Genomic DNA, 25,966 nt, shown 5'->3' on the forward strand with positions numbered 1-25,966 from the left:
ACTGCTTGCACCTCTGCAGCCCCTAAAGCCTTCAGAGAGGTCACTAGCTCAAGCGATGAGATGCCCACATGGGGTGGGTAATTGCCGTTGCTCCCAGATTTGGAGCCAGGTGGAGAGGCCGTGGTGAGACCAGGGGCAGGAGCTTCAGGTCACTGCAGGCTGTTTGGGGACACAGGAAGTACCACAGCTCCTGTTGGCTCTGCTTATCAGCTGCCTCAGTTACCCAAACCTGAGGAATTTAAAAATCACGGATGTTCCTAATCCTGGGAGTTTGCTCAGCCTCTCCTTTAGATGAACAAGGAGTTTTCTGACCTTACTTTCCCCTTCCTGCCCAAATCCTTTTGAGAGGAATAAGCACCGTTTGTGTCAGTTTGATGGATGGGAGGTTGTTCTTGTAGAATTGGCCAGTGGCATTTCATACAAGTTATATATCATCTAGTGGTCAGCTGATGGGTGGTAGGTGCCCACAGGATGGTGGTCACAGTTCTGGTAACCTAGACCTTCACCATGCCGTGCATTTTGGAGACCCCTGTGATTAGAAATGTTCACAGAGCTGTGACCATCATGAAACCAGGTCCATGCTGAAGGCCACCGGTCAGATTTGCTGCCTTTCCAAAGTGGCCAAAACACCCTGAGAAGAAGCTGGTGCATGTTCATCTGGTGCAGACCTAGCTTGGAGGAAACAATGTGATGAAAGTCTGTGGGAGTGAAATGCCTCATGGCTGGGTGAAGTTGGGACCTTTGCGAGGCTGGGCACAGGGTGTCATCCGTAATTTAGAAGCTTTATCTGCTTTAAATGTCAATAGCTCCTTTGTTGGAGTAATAATAATTGCCATGATTTGCATGTCTCTGTCACACACCCCAAAGCGCTTTGCAGAGGAAGATGAGTAAATCGTTCCCGCTTGCCAGCTGGGAAATCAGGGTGCAGAGGTGATGGGAGCCCACACAGGACTGGGAATAAATCTCAGCCTCCTGTGTTACTGTTTCCCAGTCCCACATGGAAGCTGTTGGTTCAAAGCAGTTTTTCTGTTGTTGTCTTACTCTGCTTTGTCTTATTGTCCCTGTGCTGCAGTAGCACAGGCAGGGATGGTGTGGTGTGGTCTCAGTGTGGTGTGGTCCTTGGAGAGTGTCAGCAGAGTGGGGCAGAGAGGCTGGGAGTGTTGCTGAGGGTAGTTGGAAGAAGAGCAGATGGTCCCACCTCATGTCCCACCATGTCTGGTGGTTTTAGTACAGCAAAGGAGCTTGTGTAGAGGTGTCCGTGTGGAGTGGGATGTTCCTGATGAAGCTGTGGGTGGTAGCTCTGCTTCAGAGGTGCTCGGTGAGACCCCAAGCATCCATGGTTGGAGGTGTTCGATCTCTCCCTGGTGCTGTCACAGGTTCCTCCAGCACCCTCTGAGCCTCTTCTGAACGCCAGTGCTATAAACTACTCAGTTCACTGGGTTATACCCCTCAGAAAGCAAAGCTGCACTCCAGAACCTCCTCCAAGCCGGGACTTGCATAGAAGTATTATTTTTATAAACAGGGAATAACGCAGCAATGTTAAGCGTGCAAAATGTCATTTGTTGTAGACCTTTCGAGGAGGGTCTGGGGAGGGAGCAGGCGTTGGCGTGCTCCTCCAGGAGAGCAACAAGGGCTGGTTAAAGCCCCTGCCTGCCAGCTCCCTCCCCCAACCCATTTTATTTCTCTCAAGCCCTTTCCAAAGAGCCATTTAAGGCTCCAACCTTTTGTAGCGCATTGCCAGTAAGAGTAAGTATTTAGCACGGCTTCTCTCAGCTTTTTATATAGCGCCTAGCACTGATATCTAAGCGTTATATATTTCTTTTTGTGCAGTATTTCTGACTCAGTATTTCCTGCCTCCTTGACAATGACTGAGTAAACAGCCGAGCTGCCGGAGGAAGAGCCCTGTGTTTACAGAGCAACAAGCCCAAATGTGTCTTTTTTTTTCCATCAGAAGGTGGCGATGCTTAAATTAACCTTCATTTTTATCCCACGCTAAACTTTTGCCCTCTAACTTGCCACTGACAGAGTCAGCCGTGAGTCGGTGGGCCCAGATCTGGGGAAAAGTTATTTGGGACTCGTCTTAAAAAAAGTGTGGCTAACTCCCAAGGGATGAATTTTCGGCTGCAGCTGTCTGGGCTGGAGCAAGGGCTTAGATCCAACGGCAAAATGCTGCTTCTCATCTCGCTTGACTCTGCTGCTCACCAAAGATGGTAGAGGATGGATTTTCCTCCTCTTCCATGGAGCGGCCCGTCCTCTTGGATCTTCTAGCTTGGTGCTTGTTTTGGAGAGGTCTCATGTTTGGGCCAAGAAAGGGTAGCATTGCATGAGCTGCATCTGCATCGAGATGAGGAGCGGTCTTTCACTTGGGTGCAAGAGTGGAGAGCCCCAAGATCAAAGCATTTTCTGTTTCCCTTGCTGGCAGGAGCTTCAGCCAAGCCTGGAAAAGGTCCAGCGGGGGATGTCAGAGTGTGGGCTGAGCCATAGCCCATCTCTATCTTGCATGAACATGGGCCACCCCAGACCTGCCCATCATGCATGGTGAGGCCCAACATGCCGAACATGGTTAGCCTTCAGGTTTATGCCCCAAACTTGTCCTGTATGAGACCTCTTTATATGTCCCCTTGGCATCCCCGCCTTGCTACGTGATTTCCCAATGAACTTTTCTCCCAAACCAGGCAGGGAAGGGAGGTCAAGCCTGCTACCTGGTATAAATACATCTTATTTTAATCTATAGGCGCTGAAGGAAGGTCATCCATTAAATGCGCCCAGATTATCTACAGGCCAGGGCACCCTCAAATTAGTAATACAATTCATGTTTAAAAATACAGCCAAACTGATGAAAGATAATTTGCTTACTGCCCTGACATCACCACCTAAGCACGGGGCAAGCCAATCCACAGGTTATTTTTATATAACTCCGTGAGGCATTTCCAGAGCAAAGAAAGTTCACTGGGCAGGGCAGTGACCCGGCCGTCTGGTTTCAGCGCTCTTCAGCCTTCTCAAAGCTTCTGGTCAGTGGTGTGGAGGTCTGTGGGTCAGGGCATGGCTCCATCAGATGTGCCCTGGGCACGCAGGACATGGGGTTTGTGCTCTGCTGAGCCACTCTTCACTGCCAACCAGCTCTTCACCTCTCCCACGCTCTTGGTGTGGCTCATCCATTTTGGTTGCATGCTCTTCCGAGAAGCAGTTGGGTTCCTCTCCGTGTTCTCCATGCCCAGTGTGGTGGGTCATGTGGGTCCTTCTGGGAGCACGGCTGATGTGCAACCAGGTGAATCGCACCCATAGCTCTGTTGACCAAATTACTTAGATGACAGCAGTAGTCTCCTCAAACATGGACACCTCCAGGGGAGCAGGACACCTCTACATGGGCAGCATTGGTGTCGGCTTGCCTGTCTGTGCGTGCCATGGTACTGGTCAGACCGGGTGTCTGAAAGCCCAGTTTAAGAACAAAGCTCCCCAGGCCACCTTCCTCATGCGTCCTGCGACACTGGTGTAGCACCACCCTGCAGGACCGAAGCGGATGGGTATCTCGGGGTGCTTCAGGAGAGCCCTGGTGCTGCAAGTCCAGCTACCACAGAGGTTCAGCTCCTGGCAAGCCCATCTCTTGTCTGTAGTCAGGCATGGTCCAGAAGATGTCATTCCTGCCTCTGGCAAGGTGCTTTCCCTACTTTTGTCAAAGGAATCTGTATCACCCTCCCCTTTTGCAAAGTACATGCAGATGATCTCTTTTTGCAAAATTTGGCCCAAACTCAGGCTGCTAGTGAAGCAGAATTATTCCCACTGCTCTATCACATTCTGGGTGAAAACGTTCATGGTGATGTTTGCATTCATCCCACATTACATCCCCTGCTCCTGTCCTTCATGGGGGTCCATTAAAGTCTGCACTAGCTTTTTCATTACTTGGGGAGGTTGGGAGAGGACCCCAGTCCCTTTTCTTTTGCAAGGGTCTTCTTCAGCTGCAAAGCTGGGGGGACGGTGGTCACTGATGTCTCTGCTGGGTGGCAACACCCGTCAGGTGCCATGGGATGAAAAAAAGAGGGTGCTAGGCGGTGGTATCCCTTCCTGCCCAGCTCCCATCCCAGGCCTGAGAGTTGGCTTAGTTGGGTGGTCATTTTATGGAATTTTTTTGTTTGGTTGATTGGTTTGATCGGGTTTTTTTACAGAAAATATTCTTGTAAAGAGGAAATGTTGAAGAGTCATTTTTCTCTCTCGCAAGGCTGCAGAGCGGGGTGGTATATTTGAAGCAGGAACAGGAAGGAGGAGACTTTCCTGCAGTGGCTTTTATTCTTTTCCAGTAATCTGGGACTGCAGAGCCCATGTGGTTATCCCGAGTGGCTAGGAATTTCCCAGCATGTCCCAGGGACCTCGAAACATGGCCCAGCTCCCTGGGTACATCAGCGTGGACATTCCCAGGCAGGACAAGGGGGCTGTCGGGGGGCATCCAGCCTGGGAGGGACAGGATGGCTTGGGGGCTGGAGACAGCAGGGATGCTGCATGAGATGCAGGAGACAGCTCAGTGCCAGGGGATCGAGAGGTCTCAGGGCATCAGTGAAAAGCTCCAGGGTTCTGAGGGTGCTTTTTGTTCCAGGCTGGAGGTGACAGGTGGGTGACTTTATGGGTGGTAAGGCTGGAGGTCCCCATCAGTGCAGACAAGGGGCACGGGATGCTCTTGCTTGTGGTTTGTAATTTCTCAAAAATCAGGAGGTCATTTCTCTTGGACTTTTTTAAATTAAAATTCAAGTAATTTGGTAACCCTGGGGTGATAACCTGAGCTGGCAAATAACTCTCTCCTCTGTCGCTGCCCTGGGACCAGCTGGATAACGAAAGGACAGACTCTACAAACTCCCCCAGAGAGTCTGAAAAGACCCAACAGGATTTAGCTACAGGTTGACTTTGGAGTCGCAGACACAGTTGGGCAATTGCCTTATAGAAATGGGTGGAGAGAGGGATTAGTCATCACTGTTTGGTTAAGAAGTGCCTCGGTTCTTTTACAAGTCTTTTTCCTGCATATGCAAATTTTTTTTTTCCTTTTGTAATGAAACTTATAAATAGCTCCTCTCTTGGATCTTCTATGCATACGGTTGTGTCATGAAAATAATCATCATGCTTTTGCCTGGTTTTCTTTAGCAGCTGCTTTACTTACCTTTGTTTCATGTGTTGTCCAGGGCATGAGAGGGAACTTTGGTGTGGTGGCTTTTATATCTCCCTGGCTTTGCGGAGTGCAGCTGCAGGTCGGAGCATTCGCAGGAGCAAAAAGCCCTTTGTCTCAGGCAGTAGGAATAAACTGAGATGAAAAAGATAGAAGATAATCTATTTAGTTGCTGGATTTCAAATGTTGCGCAACCCACACTGGGAACACTCGTTGCTGAGAACGAACTTGTCCTGTTCTTTAATTTTCCCCTAGTTAGTGTCTACTAATTTTTAGTACCAAGGAAAGGTCACTATGGACACAGACAAGCAAAGTTGTGTGGGACATCGTGCAAGAAGCTCTGCAGCATTGCTGAGAGCCCAGGGAAACCCTCTTGGCTCTGAGTGTGATGCACTCCCTTGTGCCATCCTCTAGAAATGGCACATTTCTAGATAAGCCTCTAGAAAAGCTTTTATTTGCTTTTCTGTCTTGCCCCTTGCTCTTTGCCACACATTCCCAACACATACATCCTTTGTTCATGCCCTGCTTTTGGGCAAATCCCTTGTTTTCTCCCCAGCTGGAGGACTGATGGAGAGTCAGCTCTCTCCCTGCATGCTTCCTCCTGATGTTGCTCCATAAATCACGTCATTTGGATAATCCTTGGTCATGGCAACCATCAGCTCAGGAGCAGGGTGACCTTTTAATGCCAAGCTCAGGCTGCCCTGATCTTCTGGTCAGGCAAGGAGCCAGTCTGTGCTGTAATTTTGTGAGACCCCAGGGAGCAGCCAGGCCATTAAGATGCCCCTGGCCAGACACTGGGTCTGCTGAAGATACTGGAATGAACAGGCTGGGCAGGTCCACCTGGACCATCAAGCCTGGCACGGCCACCAGCTTTCATTGCATTTCCCCTGCATTTAATTTAACCTCTTTGTTGCTGCTTTTATTTGATCTTGGTTGTGGATATGGGAAAGAGTCACCATGTCTGTCCGAGGGGGAGGACAGAGGACAGGGACGCCGTCTGTAGCGCAAGCCATGGCAGTTATTGCAAGGGTTGGTGGTATTTCTACAATACCTGCTTTCTGGTGGCTTTGCTGTGTTGAAATTCCAGCCACTCCGCGTGCATTGAGTAATCTCCCCACTGTTACTAAAGAGTCAGTCTGTCTGTCTTCCTCCCCCCACCCTGAGTTTCAATTTCCTCCTAATTCTCTCTCTAGACAGCCGTTGCCTCTCCCATGGCGATGCGGTTTTGCTGATGCAGCCTGTTGTCTCTGTCCCTCTTGCAGAAGGATTTCACCATGCGGGAGGAGTTGCAGCAGCGGGACGTGGAGCGCTGGCTGGGGTTCATCACCTTTCTCTGCGAAGTCTTCGGCACCATGAGAAGCAGCACCGGAGAGCCCTTTCGTGTCCTTGTCTGCCCCATTTATACCTGCCTCAGGGAGGTAAATGCCTTCAGGGTTTGTCCTTCTCCACCTGGGACCCAAGCTGCTGCGTTGCAGGGCTGAGGTGGCCAGGATTTGTAGATGTTTGCTTTACGATTCCTAGCGGTTTGCTTTGCCAGCATCAACACTTCTCACCCCAAAAGTACCTGTGTCTGCCGGGATGTTTGGCTTTTCCTGCATATTGTGTTTCTGCTAATTAAAAACACGTGCTCCATGCAAAACCCCTTTGTCCAAGGGTTCACAAAGCCCAGCAGTCAGGATTGCAAACCCAGCGTCTGAGTTTGCAAATCCCAACGTTGTGAAAATCCCTACCCAAGGTGCTTAAAAAGCTTCTTAAAAACAGGTGAAGCCGCCTGAATAGATGGGGCAGGCTGAGGGAAGGGAAGAGGGAGAGAGGTGAGGTCCCGTATGTCCTTACCCCCCACCTAGTGCAGCAGAAACCCAGCCCTGCCGCAGGGGTTGGGGCACCAGAATCTGAGCTCCTGACAAGCTCATTTCAGAGCCTGACTGCCCCGTGGTTCAGGGTGGGGGCAGAAACCTTGGTGAGGACAAACAGAAAAGGCAACTCAGGTGTTCATGTTCAGCAGAGCAGGAGAAGGCTTTCCCCTGTCCTGTTTTAAAGATGGTTTTGTCTCCTGATGCTGTCTGTCGAAGACTTTCTCAGAAAAATCCACCTCGCTGCCCGAGGTTGGAGCTGTGAATCTCAAATTGTCAGTAGTGCTTCTGTCAGGCCATAAATAACTTGCTGTAAAATAAGTTCTCCCCTAGACCCTGGGCAAGGGGAAGATAAAGAAAATGCCAGCGATGACTTTTTTACATGCATGGGAAGTTTTCTCTGAATGCAAGCACATCATAAACATTTTGTCTTCACAGTAATATTGTGGGTAGGGTTCACAGACGGTGAGTGTAGCAGTGAGAAGGAGTCTGGGCATCGTGACGAGGCACACATATCCAGAGAAGGAGGTGGGAGAGGGGTGCTAAGAATAGCCAAACTTCCCCAAAATCTCTGCCCACAGCGGTATGTGTCACCTTATGGGGAAGATCTTGGCGTCTAGCAAAGTCCCCGTTCCCCTTGGCTTCCCATCACAGTCGTGACACAACCCAGCCCTGATTCTGCCAGGATTTTTCCCTGCCCACTCCGGTCTGCCCTTGCCATGCCAACACAGTCCCTCTTGTCACCATGTGGGGACATGGTGACAATGTAGAGATGTACAGAAGGACATGAATTTCACGTTATCAAGGATATATTTTGCTACAGGGCAGCTCCAAAAAAAGCCTTTACTAATGATATCAAGACGTCATGCATAAATTTGGTTCTTAAAAGTACATCTCTCTGTTCCCTAGCAGGACAGCTCTGTTCCCATGGTGTTGTTTGTCAGAGAAGAAGACTCTTAGCTTAGCTGACATGGGTGAGCCTGAGCCTTCCAGCAAAACAGTTGATCCGTGACTGCTCACTCTGCGGGGTTGTGACCCTGACTCACTCCATTCCTCTTCTGTGGCTCTGGGATGGGGTTTTGTCTCGCCACTGTTTTTTACCGCCGTCAGCTAATCCTGAGGCGCACGGCCAGCCCAGGAGAACCCGACCACCGATTATCAGCAGTGATAGGTGCCAGGCTCTGAGGCAGTTGCCAGAGCCAAAACCAGGCTGTGGACACAGCCAAGGAGGTCCAGCTGCACCAGGAGGGGACAGGGACATCTGCACAGGCTGACCCTGCCGGGTGCTCTATGAGGGGGTGGAAACTCTGTAATCGTACGGAGGGCTCATCCCTTGGCGAGCTTCATGAAGCACATGGGCTGGTGTCCCAGGGCAGACTAAGGTTTGGGACCTCCGTTTGCATCAGGACAGGTTCACAAGGTGTAGTGGTGCTCATCATGGGTTTTTCCCCGTCCTGCTGATCAGCAAATACATCCCCACGTACCGTCTCAGCCCCTAACTCCTTCCCCCTCAGGCATCCCCCAGCAAAGCCCATTCGTGCTGCCCACAATCATGCTTCACTCCCTCTGCCTCAGCCCACCCATCCTTTGACAATAAATCATTACCAGAGGCAAGATAACATCTCTCCCTCTGCCTGTCCTTTCAGCTCCTCTTGCTTTTGAGTTTCCCTGTCTCTTTTTTTTTTTTTTTTTCCTTTTCCCTTTTCCTTTATAGCCTTGGCAGACTCAGCCAAAGGTCAGGGAGGGAGTAAGCAAGAGGACGGCGAAAGTTGCCTGATGACTGAGGCAGGAATGTCTCTTCCCTTCCCCTTGCAAAGCTTCCTCACTTAGCTCCTTTCCTTGCCCCCCTCCCCCAAATAAAAGCTTATTAACACCATCGTTAGCTGTGGAACTGGGCTGGGTAGGAGGAAACAAGGATGACAGCAAGGACATCAGTGCTGGGTGGCCCGGTGAAGGGGAGCTAGGGACATCGGGTGGCAATGCCAGTGTTATTTATTGAGCAGTGTGGATGGGTTGGTTTTGTGGGCTTTAAAAAAAAAAATCCAAAGAGGAGTTCATTTCAGGCAAGGCTGGAGTGATAAATGCTGGGGTTTGCTGGTTAATCGAACTAGCGTTCATCACCATCCTCAGGGAAGCAGGCAGACCGCTGTGTTTTGATGTCAGCCACGGGAATGGATGTTTAATCATGGCAAAGGAAATTTGGGTCAGAGCTGCCGCCTCGCCCGGGCAGCCTTTCAGGAGCCAAAGGAGTGGCTGTGCCCCTTGGCACAAGCGTGGTCCATGCCAAGCCCCTGTCCCTGGGGGCTCTGCCACATCCTCCTCCATGCCCATCACCTGAGCTGCCTGCTGGAAAACAGGGCAGGGGGCGAAGGAAGGGTCTACCACCACATCCAACACGGTGACTGCATCTCCCAGGAGCTGAATCCCCAAAGAATCAAAATGTTTAATTTCCAGAACCTTTCTGGGGGTTTGGGGGGAGATTTGGGTGTGCGGACAGCATCTTCACAACAAGGTCTAGTGGGGTCAAGGCTGGGATTTTAGGCAAAGAGGTGGTTTGCCAAGAGAAGTAAACGTGAGTCCAGCTCGTTAAAATGGTTTGATGAAGCACGGTAAGTTTGGATAGTGGTTTGGATCAAAACATGTTTTTCTGCTTGGAGTACTGCATAGTTTAGCTTGGAAAAGGGAAATGGATACCCAAGCGCAGCCCAGAGATCAGCACTGAGGACAGCTGGGAGAAAGGAGGAATTTTTATGGCAACCAGAGGAGAGCCCTTTGCAGATGAGAACCAGAGGATTATTGCAGCCATCAAATTTAGGGAGCCTGGGAAAAGAATAACAAAGCAGAGAAGTTAAATAGAAGTAAAAGAGCGAGCTTTCCTCCTATTCTTCCCTTGGAGCTTTGGGGAATTGAGGAGAAGCTGGAAGAGGGCATTGTTTCTGGGGAAATGCTTTCCCCAGGGATGGTTGTGCTGCAGCCAGGGCACCATGGGCTTGGCCCTTGCCTGCTTCCAGCCCTGGCTATCCTCATGTTGGACCAGTGGTGGCATCTTCCAGGACCATGTTCCTCCATGAGTCTTTTATCTAGCATGATGAAAACACTTCTAGCCATTTAGGAAGTTGACCTGGCTCCTGCTCTTGATGGTCTAAGCAAAAGAGATGTCTTACTGTCTTCTCCCAGCCCTACACCCCGTGTGCTCCCAGCTCTGGCCTCACTTTATTTCACAAAACCATATTTGTCCCTGTACATCTCTAGGATGGTGAGGAGTGAATGTGCTGCCCTGAAGCCCCTGCCCTATGCCCAAACACTGAGGACCACATTCAGCCCCATTTCAACAACACTTCACAGTGTATGTCCCCCAGTTAAAACCAGGAGAATAATCAAGGGACTTTGATCCTTGCAGCCTGGCCATATTTCTGCTTTTCTGTGGCCTTCGACAGAGCCAACAAAACGTAGAAAATGGTTTAAAACCAGGGACCAGCAAATGTCGGTTGAACCATCAGCAGAGCAGGAGCACTCCAGAGCCCTGTGCCTGGTGCAATAGGTGCCTCTTGTCTACTGGAGATGTAGAGATAATAAATAATATTGATTGCCATCTACTGTTCACTGATTATCACCCCTTTTGCCTTTTCTAGCTCTTTCCTAAGCATGGTTGGAGCTGGCTGTTCTTCATGCAGCTCTGCGCTGCCCATGGCTGCGTGTGTGTCAGCAGGGTTGGCATGGGCCAGCCCAGCTTGCTGCCCTTCCTGCTTCATCCCCTGGTGCTGCTGTGGAGGGGAAGCACTGGGACTAGGTCCTGAGGGACCTGGCCCGGCTCTTGGTGATGGCTGAGGTCTGCAGGGAAGGAAGGATGGCAGCCAGCTGGGAGCCACAATCATGCTCTGGCAGAAGTTGGTACAGATGAGGGGTGTCAGGAGTTTTGGCTCCTCTTGTGTCTTGATCTCATCCTCAGTGGATGTTGTTGGGATGCCAGCTCAGGAGGTACTTCTGGGCCTGGGAGCTGCCACCTTCCCGCCAGCTCTCTGCCAGGAGGAGTCGTTCCAGCCAAGGTGGTTGGTGTCGAGTGCTGGTTTGGGTGCATTTGTTTATTTTTATGATGCCATTGAGCAGTCAGACCTGGCTTTACAGCCAGGTAACCTGAGCAGTTGCCTACGGCAGCAGAGCAAGGAGTGGAAAAACTGGCTTGTGGGACCTAAAGCTTGAGAAGATGCCAGGTGGAGATGTCACTGTGGTCCCCTGAAGGCACCTTGCTGATTGGGGTCCCACAAGGGCAAGTAGCACAGGGTGGGCTCTGCCCCCTCTCGCCCCCCATAATAACCCTATCCCACCACTTGCCCATGCCCCTGTGCTCTTCTCCTGCACAGAGCTTGTTTCTTTTGGAATGTTGAATGTGCCTCTTGACTCCTTCCTCCAGCCTGCTGAGGTGCCTCTGGACCGCTGATCCTCGAGCACACTGAGTGGTCCCCCCCAGCTTGGTGTCATCTACAAACTTCAGAAGACCTCCTCCAGGTCATAGATAAGGATGCTAAACAGGGCAGGTCCTGGGACAGACGCCTCGGTACTCCTCGTCGCTCCTCCAGGCAGATTTGGGCTGTATCCCAATAGCTACAACCCTCTGAAGCCCAACCATCCAACCAGGTTTTTTACCTGTCTCATTGTCCACCCATGATGTCCTAGCTTGGATATAAGGGGATTGGATTCCAGGAGTGAATTCCAAGGAGCAGCCTTGCTGTGGCACTGTCCCGCGCTCAGCGCCTGCGGGTGCATGGGTCGGGGCTGTTGGGGCAGGTTTGGAGCAAACCCCAGGAACCAGCTCATCAGAGAGAGACTAATTAAATTGCAGAACTCCTTTGTGCAGGAGGCTGTGGCTGCAAGACCAATTGATGGAGATCCCTCCAGCTGTTGCTGAGGGTGGGGGGTACGCTGGGGGTATGGCCTTGAGCACTGCCACCCATAAGTGAGATGTGGGCATTGCCCTGACCCAAGACAGATGCTTTTATGGTCGAATTACCAACCCTGGGGACTGAGAGCAGCGCCCAGGAGCAGACCCCTGGAGAATGTGCCCCACCAAAGCAGTGGGGAGCAGACCCATCAGGCTGGCAGCAGGCAGGACAGTTGCTCCTCTGCAGGAGTTGTCTCCTACTTCCAGTCTGGTTGGCGGAGATGTTCCCTTTTCAGCATCGTTTAAAATCTTGGCACGCCTCCATCGCTTCCCTGCCTTGGTACATGCTGCTAACTGAAAGCCTCCTCGGGGGGTGGTGCAGGGAGGTTAAATACTCCCCATCTAATTGCTTTCCCCCCATGTCTGAGTCTGCGGTGCAGCATGTAGATGGGTATCCACTCCCCTCCCTTCTCTTAGTGCCTGTTATCTCCTGGGGCCATGCTGTGTAATTTAGCAAAATATTCTAACGCAGTAATTAACGTCTGAACTTCAAGAGGGCACCGCCTTTTCACTGTCTCCTTCAGAGGAAGAGAGACCAAAACCTTCCTGGCTTCAGTCAGATGAGCGAGGAGGGTGGTGCTGTTTGGAAAAGAAAATTGTATCTTTTAACATGTTGGGTTTGTTGGTGTTGTGTTTTGGTTTTTTTTAAATCACTCTCACTTTTTAAAAAGCCTTTTGAGTCAAAATAGGGTCTTTGACAGTATAATGAGATGCTAGGATTTTTAAGATTATTATCCTAGGCAGAGAATGAGACAGAATTCTTCCTTTGTCGAATGAGCAAAGGCAGGAAGGGGGCCGGATCCTGACCCCGTGCCACCCCTCCACCTGGGTAGCTCCATGAGGCCAGATCTGACTGGAGAAAATATATACTTTGTGAGGAAGGGGACTTCTGTCCTCAGAGAAGTCCCCTTCTGGTCCCCCCCCATCTGGTTCTGCAGAAATCGGTGGTTTGGTCTCCAGTCTGGCAGGACTGGGACAAACTGGGGTGTGGTTTGTTGCAGAGAAGGATGGAGGAGGGACAAGGGATGCAGGCATGGGAGGGAAGGGGTGCCAGGGAAGGAGGGGGAAAGAGGAGACTAGGGGATCAGGGACATGGGAAGGAAGGAGAAATGGGGAGAGCAAATAACTGGGAATCCAGAAGAGGAGGATTGAAGACCTGGAAGTACTGAGAGAAAGGTCTGGGATTTGGAGCAAGCGGGGTACACTGATGTGTGGGGTAATGTGGACCTTCAGAGCCATGGCAGGAGGTAATGTGAGGGAGCAGGGGTCTGCAAAGAGGAGGGACAGGCACGTGTCTGTAGGACCGTGCTCCCCGCAGGGATGGATGTCCTCATGCATCTGCGCCTGCCACGCAATAGATAAATAAACAGCTGTGCAAAAAGCATTCATGCACACAGACCCACCATAGCTGCGCTGCAAAACCCTCCTGCAAATGCACCTTGTATGGGTGGGAACAAAATTCTCTTTAATCTCTTTTATTTGGAGGCAGATCAGGATGGACCCAAACAGGGAGGGCTGCGCGATGCCTTTGAGCCCACCTGCTCCGTTGAGTATTTTATGTGCAGGAATGTATATTCTTGGAAAGCTACAGGACTTGTTTAGTCCCAGCATTTAAACCGTAATGGCATATTTTAAATAGGGGAGGGGAAATACCACCCTTGTTTCTCTGGGGCCCGTGGAGAAGGCAGAGGAAGCAATTAGGGCAGATATAACTGAATGAAGCTAGATACCATCTCGAAGGATGGTCCCTCCTTCTCACGTGGCTTTGTTATTCTCCTTCACCCTCCAGACCAGGCATTGTTAGTTCCCAAAAACCCTTTCAATGGGATGTAAACACAACTATTCGGTCTGCCACCATGTGCTCTCTCCCTCCCCAGATCCAGGAAAGCCGAGAGCGTCCAGCGAGCCAGGGTGGAGCCCGTCGCAATCAAGCGCAATGGTCTCGCCACTGTTTCTTTCCATGTTTTGTGTTTCCCCGGGACCCTTGGGATGAGATCACATCCTCTTCTCCCAGGGTTATTATGTCTTTGGCCGGGCAGGATGAAGCTGGCCGTCTGGGTGGCTCGGTCTCCCTGTGCACGCAGACTGGGTGGCTCTGGCTGTCTCTCTCACCCACCTTTGGGTCCTGAAGGTCGACCTCCAGCCAGGAGATGTGTAGCCACCAGGCTACTGTTGGATCGCAGTGTCTGGGTTGATGAGTGACCAGATTTTCTTTGTCATTGTCTCCAGTAATTACCTCTTAATGGTTTCCATCTTCGCAGGAATCCCTTCTGCTGTTCCAGATCCAGGGAGAGAGAGTCATGTTTCATGGTTTGCCTTGTCTACAGTGGAAAGGAGTAGGAGGAGTTTCCCACGACTGGGTACAGGGTTTTGTTCCTCTGGCCTTAATTCAGTTTGCTCTTAAGTGTCTCTGAGTTCCTCAGGAACCTGACAAGGAGGATAACCAACATTTTGGTTACTTGATGCAATAAACAAATTAATCTCTTCTTACCATCCTCCCAGGGAGTGGGTAATAGGAGAACAGAAGTCTCATCCTCAGCTGAGAGAGCACATCAGTGTAAATGGAGAAGTGCCCCCAAAGAAACTCCTCCAGGTTGTCCAAAATACATTAGGGAAAGTGCCTCCTATGGAGACAGCTCTCAACGCAGCCATGCCAGTGCAAGCAGCTCCAGCCCAGAGCTCCTTCCACCCTGTGCCACCTCCTCTGGGCAGCTGCTTGTGGGACCAACAGTGACCCATGGTGGTGGCCTCTTCCTAAAGGAGCAGCGCAAGCTGCTGTTCGCATGTTCCCACCTGGGCTGAGACCAAGCCGACCTGGTCAGGGAACTGGGAAGAGGGACCCTTCCACGAGATGCATGGGCTGGTGGCACCTTGTGCATCTTCAGTGGGCTTGAAGACTTGACCACATCCCCAGAGAGGTGTGAGCAGGTCGTGTGGAGAGAATTACTACTGCTAGTGGCTGCAGCTGAGTTTTCAGAGCCCAACAAATAATGTTGTTCCATAAGGGAAAAGTTCTCCAAAACTTTGTGTTTGGCCAACCTCAGCATCAAATGGGTGAGCAGAGAAGATGCCATTTATGCCCGTGGACTTCTAAAGGCCTTCTGTTTCCAAGTGCTCACTTGTTTCTTCTCTAGGAAAAGGTCTTACCTGACTTCCCTAGCTCCAGGCTATGCCCAGAGACGGACTTGGTAACCCTTTAGAGAGGATGGCACTGGTGCAGCTGTTGGTGGGTGCAGGATCGGCTCAGCTGACCTTCTGATGTCCTGGGTCGAGGAGCTCTCATGGGAGCAGATTGTAGAAATCCTGAAACTGGCCTTGCTGGTGGAGTGTTTTGTAATTACTCATACCCCACACCCTCATTTGTACTTTGCATTTTCCCCACTCTTGGCTGTTTTCACCACCCCGTGCCTTGTGACAATAAGGAGACTGGAGCTGTAGCAATTGCTTGTAGCTCAGAGAAGTGCGTGACTCTTCCCCATGCAGAGCAGCTGAGCTGTCCCATGCATCTTATCTCAAGCATCTTCCTGAAAGCCTTGCGACAGTGGGTCGATAAGGGGCCAGTGGAAAAGCAGAAAATTGCTATTGATGTCTTTCTGCAGAGAGCCTGTGAAGTGCAGCAGAACTGGCTCGTCCTCCCAGGAGGACACATCTAGCAGACCATGGGGCGGCCAGGAGGTTTTTGGAGCAGGAGTTCCCCAACTGTGGTCCCTTAGATCACCAAGAGTGCCTGCAGAGCCCTGTCAGCAGGACAGCACGTCCTGCACCTTAACGGGACTCCTGGTTGTAGGGGATGATCATAGAACCATGGAATCACAGAACGGTTTGGGTGGGAAGGGACCTTCAAAGTCCCTCCAGCCCAGCCCCCTGCCATGGGCAGGGACACCTTCAGCTGGATCAGGTTGCTCAGAGCCCGTCCAGCCTGGCCTTGGATGTTCCCAGGGATGGGCCATCGGGCACCTCTCTGGGCCGCCTGTGCCAGTGCCTCACCACCCTCGGCGTAAAACATTTCTTCCCTCCATCTAGTCTGAATCTCCCCTCTTTGAGTTTAAAACCATCCCCCTTGTCCTGTCGCGACAGGCCCTGCTAAAAACTCTGTCCCCATCTTTCTCCTAAGCCCCTTTATAAGGGGTCTCCATGGCAATCCCAGCCACTGGAACAGATCCATCTTGCTGAGGACAAAGTCCACCACAGCCCTTCCCATGGGCTCCTCTGGGTAAAAACAAACCATCTCTCCGTCACACTTTCCAGTACAGTGTGTTCATTCTGCTTCAGCTCCGAGTGGCACAAGTAGCTGGTTTTTTCCTTCTTCCTAATTAAAATGTGTCTCCGTTTTCACCCGTTGCCTCATTTTATACCAGCGAGCTGGCTGCTACACCTGGATGATGCATTTGCAACGCATTGGCTCCTCTGCGGTCGTGGTCCACACTCCCCAGAGGGAATACCAGCAGGCACCTCCTCATGACCTACGCGTTAGATGAAAAGCATACCTGTGGGCAGGGACCGCAGAGCGGTTGCAAGGCTGGAGCTTCACGCCCAAGGCTGTCTGGATGTCCATGCATGTTGCCACCTGGATGGATGAACCTGCAATGCCCATCGGGGAGCCAGGGCAAGCGGCGCGTGGGCTGCGGTCAATCCAGCTTTCGCTGGGGCTCTAAGACATCCCAGCCTCTCCGTGGCTCTGGGTGGATATTTTCGAGCTTTCTGCGCTTTCACGCTGGAGTCATCACCAAAGCATCAGAAGACACTGCATGCTAAGAGCTAGTTTGTGGCAAGCGTTGCTTATATGCCATTTTGCAAGCAATATCATACACAATAATTAGTACTGTGCCTTGCAGGAGAAATATCGTTGCAGCTGGAAGGGGTAATGTATGCGTTGGGCTGTTCCCACTCCATCTCCCAGGGAGAATTGCTGAAGAACACAATTAAACGTGCATGGTTTGGTGATAAAGGATGGTGGGGCAGGTTCTCCGGTCCTGCTTGTGGCGTGGGCACCCCTGAGAATACCAAGTGAGCACTTCAGCTTCTCAGCAGCCCAGGTGATCTCAGAAAGCAGATAATAAACCCAAATATTCATGGGTATGTGAATCTCATCAGCTTAGCTCTCTGGTTTGCTCCTGGTGTCTGCACTGCATGAGCATGCATCCATTGCTGTTGAGGAGGACCAGGTTCCATGATGAACCACAGCTGAAGTTTTGGGGATTCTTTGCCCCCCTCAACAGCCATTGCATGCCCACCCCATGGGGCTTACGTTGCTTACCTCTATAAAGAGCAGGTTTGGAGGCCACAGAGGCCAGGGGAGACTGGTCCCAGTAGCATGCCACGGAAACTAGTTGCACTCAAGAGCCACCCTGCAAGGTGCTGCAGCTCCACCACATGCAGCATTTCCAGGAGCAGACCCGACAATTTATTTTGGGTTGCTTATGAAAATATTTAGTGCCCAGAGCCCACCTGGGCATGCTGCGTCGCAGAGGACCTTGCCCAGTGCTCCCATCTCTCAGCAGGACACAGAAATTTGGAAGGGGAGAAGCCTGACATCTTCCACCAGTCTGCAAAACTGCTAGTCCAGCATCAGAAACAAAAGTGAGAAGCCTTTCGCAACTGAGGCTGGGTATTATATGACTGGCTGGGCAAATTCTGGCATGCAGCCCCCTCTCTTAGGAAATCAAGCAGACTCTTTGTCTGCTTTCCAGCAGGAACTGCTGCTTTCATTGCTCGGCTTCGCCCGATACGGGGGAAACCGGCTGGAGAGCAAAGGGAAGTTTTTCTCGCAGACAGCCCCAGCCTCCGGGGGATAATTACAGGTTAAACCGAGAAGCGTGTGAGTCTCAGCTCACCTGCCCCGTTGTCTGCCTCACGCTCCTTTTTCAGCTCCCTCGTCCGCATTCATCGGCTGGTTTGAACTGTGTGGGAGCCTGGTGGAGAGAGGTGGGATGGTGCCCGTGGTGGGATTTGGGCAGATGCACGCAGCAGGGAGGAGCGGTTATAAATAGCTAAATAAACAAGAATTACAATGTGGGAGTGCTAATTTAATGGGTATAGCATGTTTACGTTAAAATATTTTAAGTAAATACGGATTAGATGGCAAACAATGAGTGCAATTGGATGGGTTCAGGTTTATGGTCACGCAAGTGCCGGTGCTTCAGGAGGGTTGTGATTTCCCTGGACATCTTGAAGTGTTTGCACCATTTTTTCTTGCAGTGCCGTCAGGGCTGATGTGGGAGTCAAGGAGCTTTGGGAAATGCTGTGCTCCTGCTGAAGCAACCACCCCACTGCTTTGGGGTGCCTCGTGCTCACATGGGGCAGCCTTGGGTGGTGACGAAGCACCCTTTGAGAAACACATGTGAGATGTCATCAGTGGCTGAGGACACTGATGGTGGGACCCCAGGCAGCACAGTCCTTGCAGTGCAGCCCTTGCTGTCTGCCTTCAGCAGCAGTTCAGTGCCCATGCCAGGTGAGGGAGAGCCACCTGGGCTCCTGGATCTCCTCCTGTCCCAGCATGCAGGGGTCAGAAGCAGATAGCTGGTGCCTACATCCTGGGGAAGATCCAGAGCCCTGTGTGCTCGAAACATAGTTATGATCATGAATATGCAGAGAAACAGTGACAACTTTCCGATCCTCCTGGCTTCAGACTGTTGCACTGTTGCAGGTGGCTGACAGCCATCTGTGGGCATGGACTTGGACTGTGGTTCTCAGAGCACCAGCAGATCTGGGCACTTCTGTGCTGCACAGGGCCTTGCCTGGGTTTGGTGGGCAGGCTGTGGGCCTCCCCAACCCACACATCCCAGGCAGATGCCGAACTGTGGCCCTTGGGACCAGTATCCCTTGATGCCTTGATGGAGCAGTGGAGCACGTGGTGCCTGGATGGGCAAGGTGCTGGCACATGGTGCCTGGATGGGTGAGGTGCTGGCGCATCCCGGATGGGTTAGGTGGAGCACATGGTGTCTTGATGGAGCAGTGGAGCATGTGGTGCTTGGACGGATGAGGTGGAGCACATGCATGCTCCTTGTTCAGCCAAGTCATGTCAGATGAGGTCCAGGAGGACAACTTGAAGGTAGAAGGTACCTGCCCAAGGCTGGGGGTAGGATATAGTCTGTGTCATCATAGGTAGGTAAGACTGTACCTCATTAGCCAAATACCTGAGCACTTGACAGTGGCATATTCGTCCTCACAACCACCTTTAGAGGTAGGGAAGTGCGTCCCAGCTCTGCAGGTGGGAAGATGCAGCAAGGAAAGCCCAAGTGAAGTTGCAGCCTTTCCCTGACCACATATCCCTGGCAGAGAGCAGGATCATCAAGGAGACTGTGACAGAGGAAGGGCTGGGGTCAGGCCACCACCACAGGCCTTCCTCATCAATCCTAACTCCACTTCTGTTGCTTTAATTTTCACATTATGTTCTTTATTAAAGAACGGCAAAATAGGCAAGGTATATTTAATTTGCAGCCCTGATTTATGCTGTGCTCACGAGCTAAATACCCCAGGAGTGGATTGCTGGACTAGTGCCTGTTCATATTTGTCCCTAACTGATATTTTTTTTTCCTTGTTGTTGTTGGGTTTTAAATAATCTCATGGGGGTTTTGTGAAGAATCTGTGAGCTGTTTGTGAGAACTTATCTCAGAGTGTGCATCTTGGGCTTAACTAACATTTTCCAAACAATTCAGCAGAAAGATTAACTGGGGTTGGGGGGAGACGGCTGTTGTGGTTCAGCCCTGGCTGACCCTTTGGCTAATGCGAGATAAAAACCAATGGACCTCCTGCTCATCGAGATGATGGAAACATCACCTTCAAAGCAAACAAACTGCTCTCTGCTGAAAACAGAAGAGGATGAGGACAAAATTTTGAAAGCAATGATAATTCCTTGAATTACCTCTTCTTTTCCCTAGCTGTTTTCCAGCTGGTAAACAAATAGGCATTTATTTGTAACGAAAAGGAAACATAAAATAATGGGAGTGGGAAGGAGAGATGATAAGGCTGAGAATCAGAATTGTGATTTTAATGAAAGGATGTGACTTTGGAGTACATTTAGTTATGCTAAGCAGTTTTTATATGGGCAGTTTTAATTAGCCTGACCATTTTTCCAATGTCTGCCTCTCCCTGATGAATTTCAGATACTAATAAAGCCAGTTTTCCCAATTTTTCTCCCTTTTTCTCAGTGTTCAGTGCATGCACTCAGCTCCCCGCTGCACGCAGGGATTAGCTCAGGGCCAGCAGGGCTTGTTCAGCCCAAGGTGATCGAGTGGAAGTGGCCGTAGCTTCAAGTGTTGCCAACATTTGTCATTTTATCAGCCACCTCACGGTAGTGTTATTCGTAACTCTCCAGCTCACTTTGCTGGCTGATTGAGAATCTCATTATTTTGTCTACTTAAAAATTACTAGAACAACTGTGCTTTCTCTTATGGTTTTAGCAAAATACCTGAAGCAGCATCTTTACGTGCTTTACAAAGTCATAAAGATGAGAACAAAGAAAAATGTGTGATTTTGATCTGGTTTCAAGGGTCCTTCCTTGTGGCTTCAAGGTTTGTGAGGTGAGTGTGCTGAGCTCCTATGCTTTGCCACGGCCAGGTAGAGCCAGGCTGACCCTCACTGCGCACCCCGAGTCTGAACCAAGAGGGGTGAGCATCTTCCTTTGCCATCCCATGCCATGCAGAGCGACATTCGGGATCTCTCTTGAAAATTGCTCGTGCTTACAAGCTTGTGTTTGTAATACAGAGAGCAGAGCAGGGTTGGCGTTGGTGCACATGAGACACCATAGTTTTGCTGCAACCCATTGCGCTCCTGCTACTGTATAATCAGTCTAGAAGGAGCGGTATTAATCAGGCTGGATTGTAACACATTCCCTTCAGGTGGTTTTGTGGCTGTTAGAAGTGTCCCCAGAGGGACGGAAAGGTTTGGTGGTGGGTGGCTGCCGTCCCTTCCAAACTGCCGCTCCCAGGGCTGTGCTGCTGGCATGTTGTCGTCTGATGGTTGTATTTAGTCCCTGTGTATGTGAAATGAGTATGTTTTTGCATTGCTCTGCTGGGGAATAAAAAAAGCAATATAAGCTAAATAAAATTTATTTTGGAAGTTGTTAACCTGAATTCTCTCTATTCCGCCCCGCTTGCTCACTCTCAGCAGTGGGTACACCGCTGATCCCCTTTACCCTGCATTTTGTCACTGTTCATCTTCATTTTTTATGGTGATAATATCTTTTCTCCCCTTTTTCTAATTTTCTGTCCTTTCCACCTGGAAGTGGCAAAAGCCAAGCTGGACGAAGAGATGGAAGGAAGGTCATAAGGGAGGAGGAGGAGGTCATGCATTTCTCACCGCCTGTCTCTTCTCTTTTTCGCAGTTGTTGCAATCTCAGGATGTGAAGGAAGACGCTGTGCTCTGCTGCTCCATGGAGGTAGGGAAGCACCCGCGCCACCCACCCTGCTCCTCATGGCTTTGCCCCTTCTTTGGCTACGCGTGTGTCAAGCAGCTGTTAGATGTTTCCAGACCCAAAGAGCCATGTTGCTTCTTTGCATGATAGAATCACAGAACGGTTTGTGTGGGAAGGGACCTTCAAAGTCCCTCCAGCCCAGCCCCCTGCCATGGGCAGGGACACCTTCAGCTGGATCAGGTTGCTCAGAGCCCGTCCAGCCTGGCCTTGGATGTTCCCAGGGATGGGCCATCGGGCACCTCTCTGGGCCGCCTGTGCCAGTGTCTCACCACCCTTGGCATAAAACATTTCTTCCCTCCATCTAGTCTGAATCTCCCCTCTTTGAGTTTAAAACCATCCCCCTTGTCCTGTCGCGACAGGCCCTGCTAAAAACTCTGTCCCCATCTTTCTCCTGAGCCCCCTCTAAGTGCTGGAAGGCTGCAGTAAGGTCTCCCCGGAGCCTTCTCCTCTCCGGGCTGGACAACCCCAGCTCTCCCAGCCTGTCCTCCCAGCAGGGGTGCCCCGGCCTCTGACCATCCCCGTGGCCTCCTCTGGCCCCGCTCCAGCAGGTCCATGAAAGACATCACTGGGAGATAAGGGACAGCCTTTGAGATTCTGTCACTGGACTTTTGATCCATGTAAATGGATGCAAAAATTTTGGTAGCAGGGTCGTGTATCACAGAATTACATCATCCTGGTGCCTTCAAATCTCACCCTGCCTTTATTTTTTAAGCACAAACACCTGTATTGGAGCAAAAGCTGCCCTGTGGCTCATGTGAAGAGGTTTGCCATGCTCAGCAGCAGCTTTGCGGAGCAATGCTGGTACCAATATAGCAGAGTTCCAAGAGTTTCACTTTTGGGGAGTGATTGGCCTGTGGGGATGGATGCTGTCCTTGCATCTGATGGTTGAAATTGCAGCCTGAATGGCTGAAATTCAGCAAAGCGTCAGGCAACCAAGGAGGAGAGGTGGAATTTTTAAGTTTAGGACTTTGGGGAGCTTATGCTGCTCCATAGAGGCTCTCCAAGGAGTAATTGCTTTAAAAAAAAAAATCTTGTCTGTCCTCAGAGAAGCGGCACGACAGGTATAAATGCCGATCTCGGCAGGGCAGGATTTGTTATGCATACAGGAGGGCTCTGCTTATTCCAATTAATGACTGGGAGTCACTGACAGCTATGAATCAGCGAGTAAATGAACGGCCAGGTCGCAGGCAGGAATACCACATCACAGCCTGCGCTTTGTTTTGACAATAGCATGATTTTTTTTTTTTTTTTTTTTTTCCAAAAGCAATCCAGTGTTGCTGCCTTTGAAGTCAGTGGGAGCTGAACCATTCGCTCCTCCAGCAGCTCCTCCTGCTTTTGAAAATCTCACCCTTTATGTTTGGCTGTTGGAGCAGGCTGCCAGGTGGTTTTGGTTTTCAAAAGCCACGACGCCTTTAACCTTGCCTGCTTGCCCGCCGCACTGAGCAGGGCGAATTGGAGGGATGGAGGATGTCTGGAATGCCGGCAGGTGTTTTCATATTGTAGAATGATACAACCATAGAATATCTCAAGTCTGAAGGGACCCATAAGGATCAATATGCCATGGTTGACCCCTTCTTCTCCCGACAGCTGCAGAGCACCGGCCGGCTGCTGGAGGAGCAGCTGCCCGAGATGATGACGGAGCTGTTGGCGATAGCGCGTGACAAGATGCTGTGTCCCTCCGAGTCCATGCTGACGCGCTCCCTGCTGCTGGAGGTTATCGAGCTGCACGCCAACAACTGGAACCCCCTGACGCCCACCATCACGCAGTACTACAACAAGACCATCCAAAAACTGACGGCTTGAGGGGCAGGGCAAGGTGGGGTGGGAAGGGACGAGAAGAAGACATGCACCTTGACAGGATCCGGCAAGAGCTTTTCCGATTTCAATCCCCCAGCAGACCAAACCCCAGCATGCTCGAGAATACATTCGTGGGGCAGGGAGGGAGAAGCATGTTTCTTTTTCAGCTGCGTCGCTCAGTGCCACCCCTCTTCCCCGCCGTGGTTTTGTTTTTGGGGTTTCTTTTTCTGAACTCATTGCTCAAGCAGCAGCAACGCATCCCGCCGGGTTATTGTTTGGCTTTCGAAAGAAGACAGAGAATTTGGGGGGGTGGGGGGGTTGGGGGGTGGGGAGGAGAGAAAAAAAAATAAGCCGAATCCAAGTGGGGGCTAGTATTGTTTTCACGCTGTCCTCCGGCCTTGCCCCAGCCAACTGGCAGGAGACAGCAGGCAGCAGATGTCTCGGGAGGACAAAGCCAGACACATACTACACCAGACACTCATAATTGATGGCTTTTGTCGAGCGGGGCTTGCGTTAGGTCCCCCCCTCCCCGCCTCCTTGTCTTCAACTTTCTGTGTGTATCCCCTGCCCCAGCTCGCCACCCCTTCGACAGCGGGTTGGAGAGTGGGACGACTTTCTTATTTGCACTGGGTTTTCTTTTTCTCGAGCGTTTGTATTTCCTTCTTACTTTATTGTATTGTTGAACGGACAATTGTGATTAGCTCGGAGACCGGCAAAGTGATGCCTTCCCCCGAGCTGACTCATGGTTTACGTGAAGATGCTGAAGCAGAAGGAGTGTTTTAAAGGAGTCCAAAAGCCACTGCAGAAGTAACGTAGCCACCGTCGTCTTGCCAGTACCTTCTCGATGGATTGAGAGCTCCTCTGAGCTGGGAGCTCTAAGAAACAGGGGATTCTGCGGCTCTGTTCGAGTCGCCATTATCTCTTAGCCACTATAACCCTTTTTTTTCTTTTTTTTTTTTTTAATACTTTTTTTTTTTCCATTGAAGGAGTGCTTTATTGTCATTACTGTCATGGTTGTAATTATACATTTAAATCCAGGCCTGTTATAGTCAGGCTTAATAATGTACAGGGCAAGGGAGACTGAAGGTTTTTTGTTCTTGGAGACTAATAAGTGAAGAAAATCAATTTATGACAAAAAACAAAAAGAGAAAAAAAGAGGAAAAAATAGGAAAAGCCAAAATAAGTTTTGAGCCTGGCTTCTATCTAGCTGAATTTGCTATCCATGTTTCTAGGTGTGCGGTGTACGGGAGTGGCTCTGTCCCATGGTCAGTGTAAGAGGCACTGTGCACCAAGGGTAGATGAGTGTTCGGAGGGGAGACTTTGCTCGGGGATCCCAGGCAGCTCCATGCTGGAGCATCCTGAGGGAGGGGTGGCTGTCAGGGGGGTGATGGCAAGACCGCCTGGGCAGGAGATGCCTGGAGGGTGAGGAGGCTGGTACGAGGATGTTACCACGCCACTGCATCGCTCCCTGAACATGAACAAGGCTTAGTGGTCTCTTTATTTGCTTGTCTAGCGATGCTTTGGCTTACTAAATCGCTTCAGGTGCTTATTCAGCTGTGCGAGCTGCCCTGTCACCTCTGTGCAGTAAGAGAGCCGGGAAGGCAGTGCCGGCAGCCCGTCCTGTATTCTTCCCATTATTCAACTTACTTTCCTTTCCTGGTGAGAAGAAGAGAATTTATGCCACGACGCTGGCGTGCATGGCCCCCGGATCAGGCAGGCTGGGTCTGAACCCAGCAGCTCAAACCCGTTTTTCCAAGGAAGATGTTGAATTCCTGGTGGCTTGTACAGGAGAAAGTTTTCACCCTGACCTCTTTGGATGTGCAGTATGTTCTTGGGTGCCTTATGAATGTGTCGGTCTGTCTGTGATGGGGTGGAAGCTTTCGCTGCAAAATTTAAAGGGCAGAAATTTTCAGCAGAAAATGCATTGCAGGAGACAGAGAGTCCTGATGCTGCAGTTCAATTTTAAATTTAAATTTTCATCTAGTTGTCTGCTGATGTGGTTCCTAACCTGCACATGGAACAAGAGGAGCAAGCTGGAAACAGGAGCTTCAGTCCTCCTGTCTACCCAGAAAGCAGTAAAATGGTTGCTGAATGCACTGGACTTGGTTGGAAAAATTAATTTCTGCTTCATGGATTCGAGCCCGGGAGCTTTGCATGGTGACAGCACCTGGCGTTGCCTCAGCTTCGTTAGTAGCAATGGGGTTTGATAGTATTAATGAGCAGCTGAACTTGATGGAGGCGGCAAAGCCCATCAGTATTATAAGGCTCAGGGTTGTGCCCATTGATCTTGACTTTTCGTGCTCCCTGATTTCTCAGGGAGTGGAGGAGAAGGGGATTTAACACCTATTGCCGTGTGCCCAGGCACAGCTTCAGCCTTCTGGGAGAAGACCAGATATCTGATCTGAAAACCAGATTTGTCTTGATTATTATTTTTTTTTAAGAACAGAAAAGTCCTATAATGGGGGACAGCCTGGTGGGTCAGGGTGCGAGGGATCCTGCCGGCAAGCGATCCAGACCACCACTCTGGCCCCTGCAGCTTCTCCCTTCCCCCAGAATTTGCTCTCGGGATGTAGTGAAAGAAGAAAAGAAAAAAAAAAGAAAGAAAACCCCAGAGAATTGGAGATTTGGCTTCTAAAATCCTGAATTTTCACCTATCAGTGCGTCAGGAGGCATTCACAGGTAAAGTGTAAGCCATGTGGCAGTATTTCTGTTCAAGCATTTCCCAACCCCTGCCAGCCGTGAGGGGTTTATTCAATTTTCCCATTGGGATGCAATCCTGCAAACCCCACCAACCAGGCCTTGGCCCATGACTT

General features: G+C 50.6%; 1 protein-coding gene across 3 annotated transcripts in view; it reads left to right on the forward strand.

Moving 5' to 3' along the window:
- CTIF (cap binding complex dependent translation initiation factor) overlaps positions 1-23,458 on the forward strand; it is a 141,422-nt gene extending 117,964 nt beyond the window's left edge. For all 3 annotated transcript variants that reach the window (XM_037374327.1, XM_037374328.1, XM_037374330.1), the window contains 3 exons: positions 6,412-6,567; positions 21,267-21,320; positions 22,944-23,458. In XM_037374327.1, coding sequence (XP_037230224.1) covers positions 6,412-6,567; positions 21,267-21,320; positions 22,944-23,159 — 426 coding nt within the window. In that variant the 3' untranslated portion in view covers positions 23,160-23,458. The remainder of the gene's footprint in view (positions 1-6,411; positions 6,568-21,266; positions 21,321-22,943) is intronic.
- Positions 23,459-25,966: the final 2,508 nt, after the last annotated feature.

This window comes from Falco rusticolus, chromosome Z (assembly GCF_015220075.1).
Source record: "Falco rusticolus isolate bFalRus1 chromosome Z, bFalRus1.pri, whole genome shotgun sequence".
Taxonomy (NCBI): domain Eukaryota; kingdom Metazoa; phylum Chordata; class Aves; order Falconiformes; family Falconidae; genus Falco; species Falco rusticolus.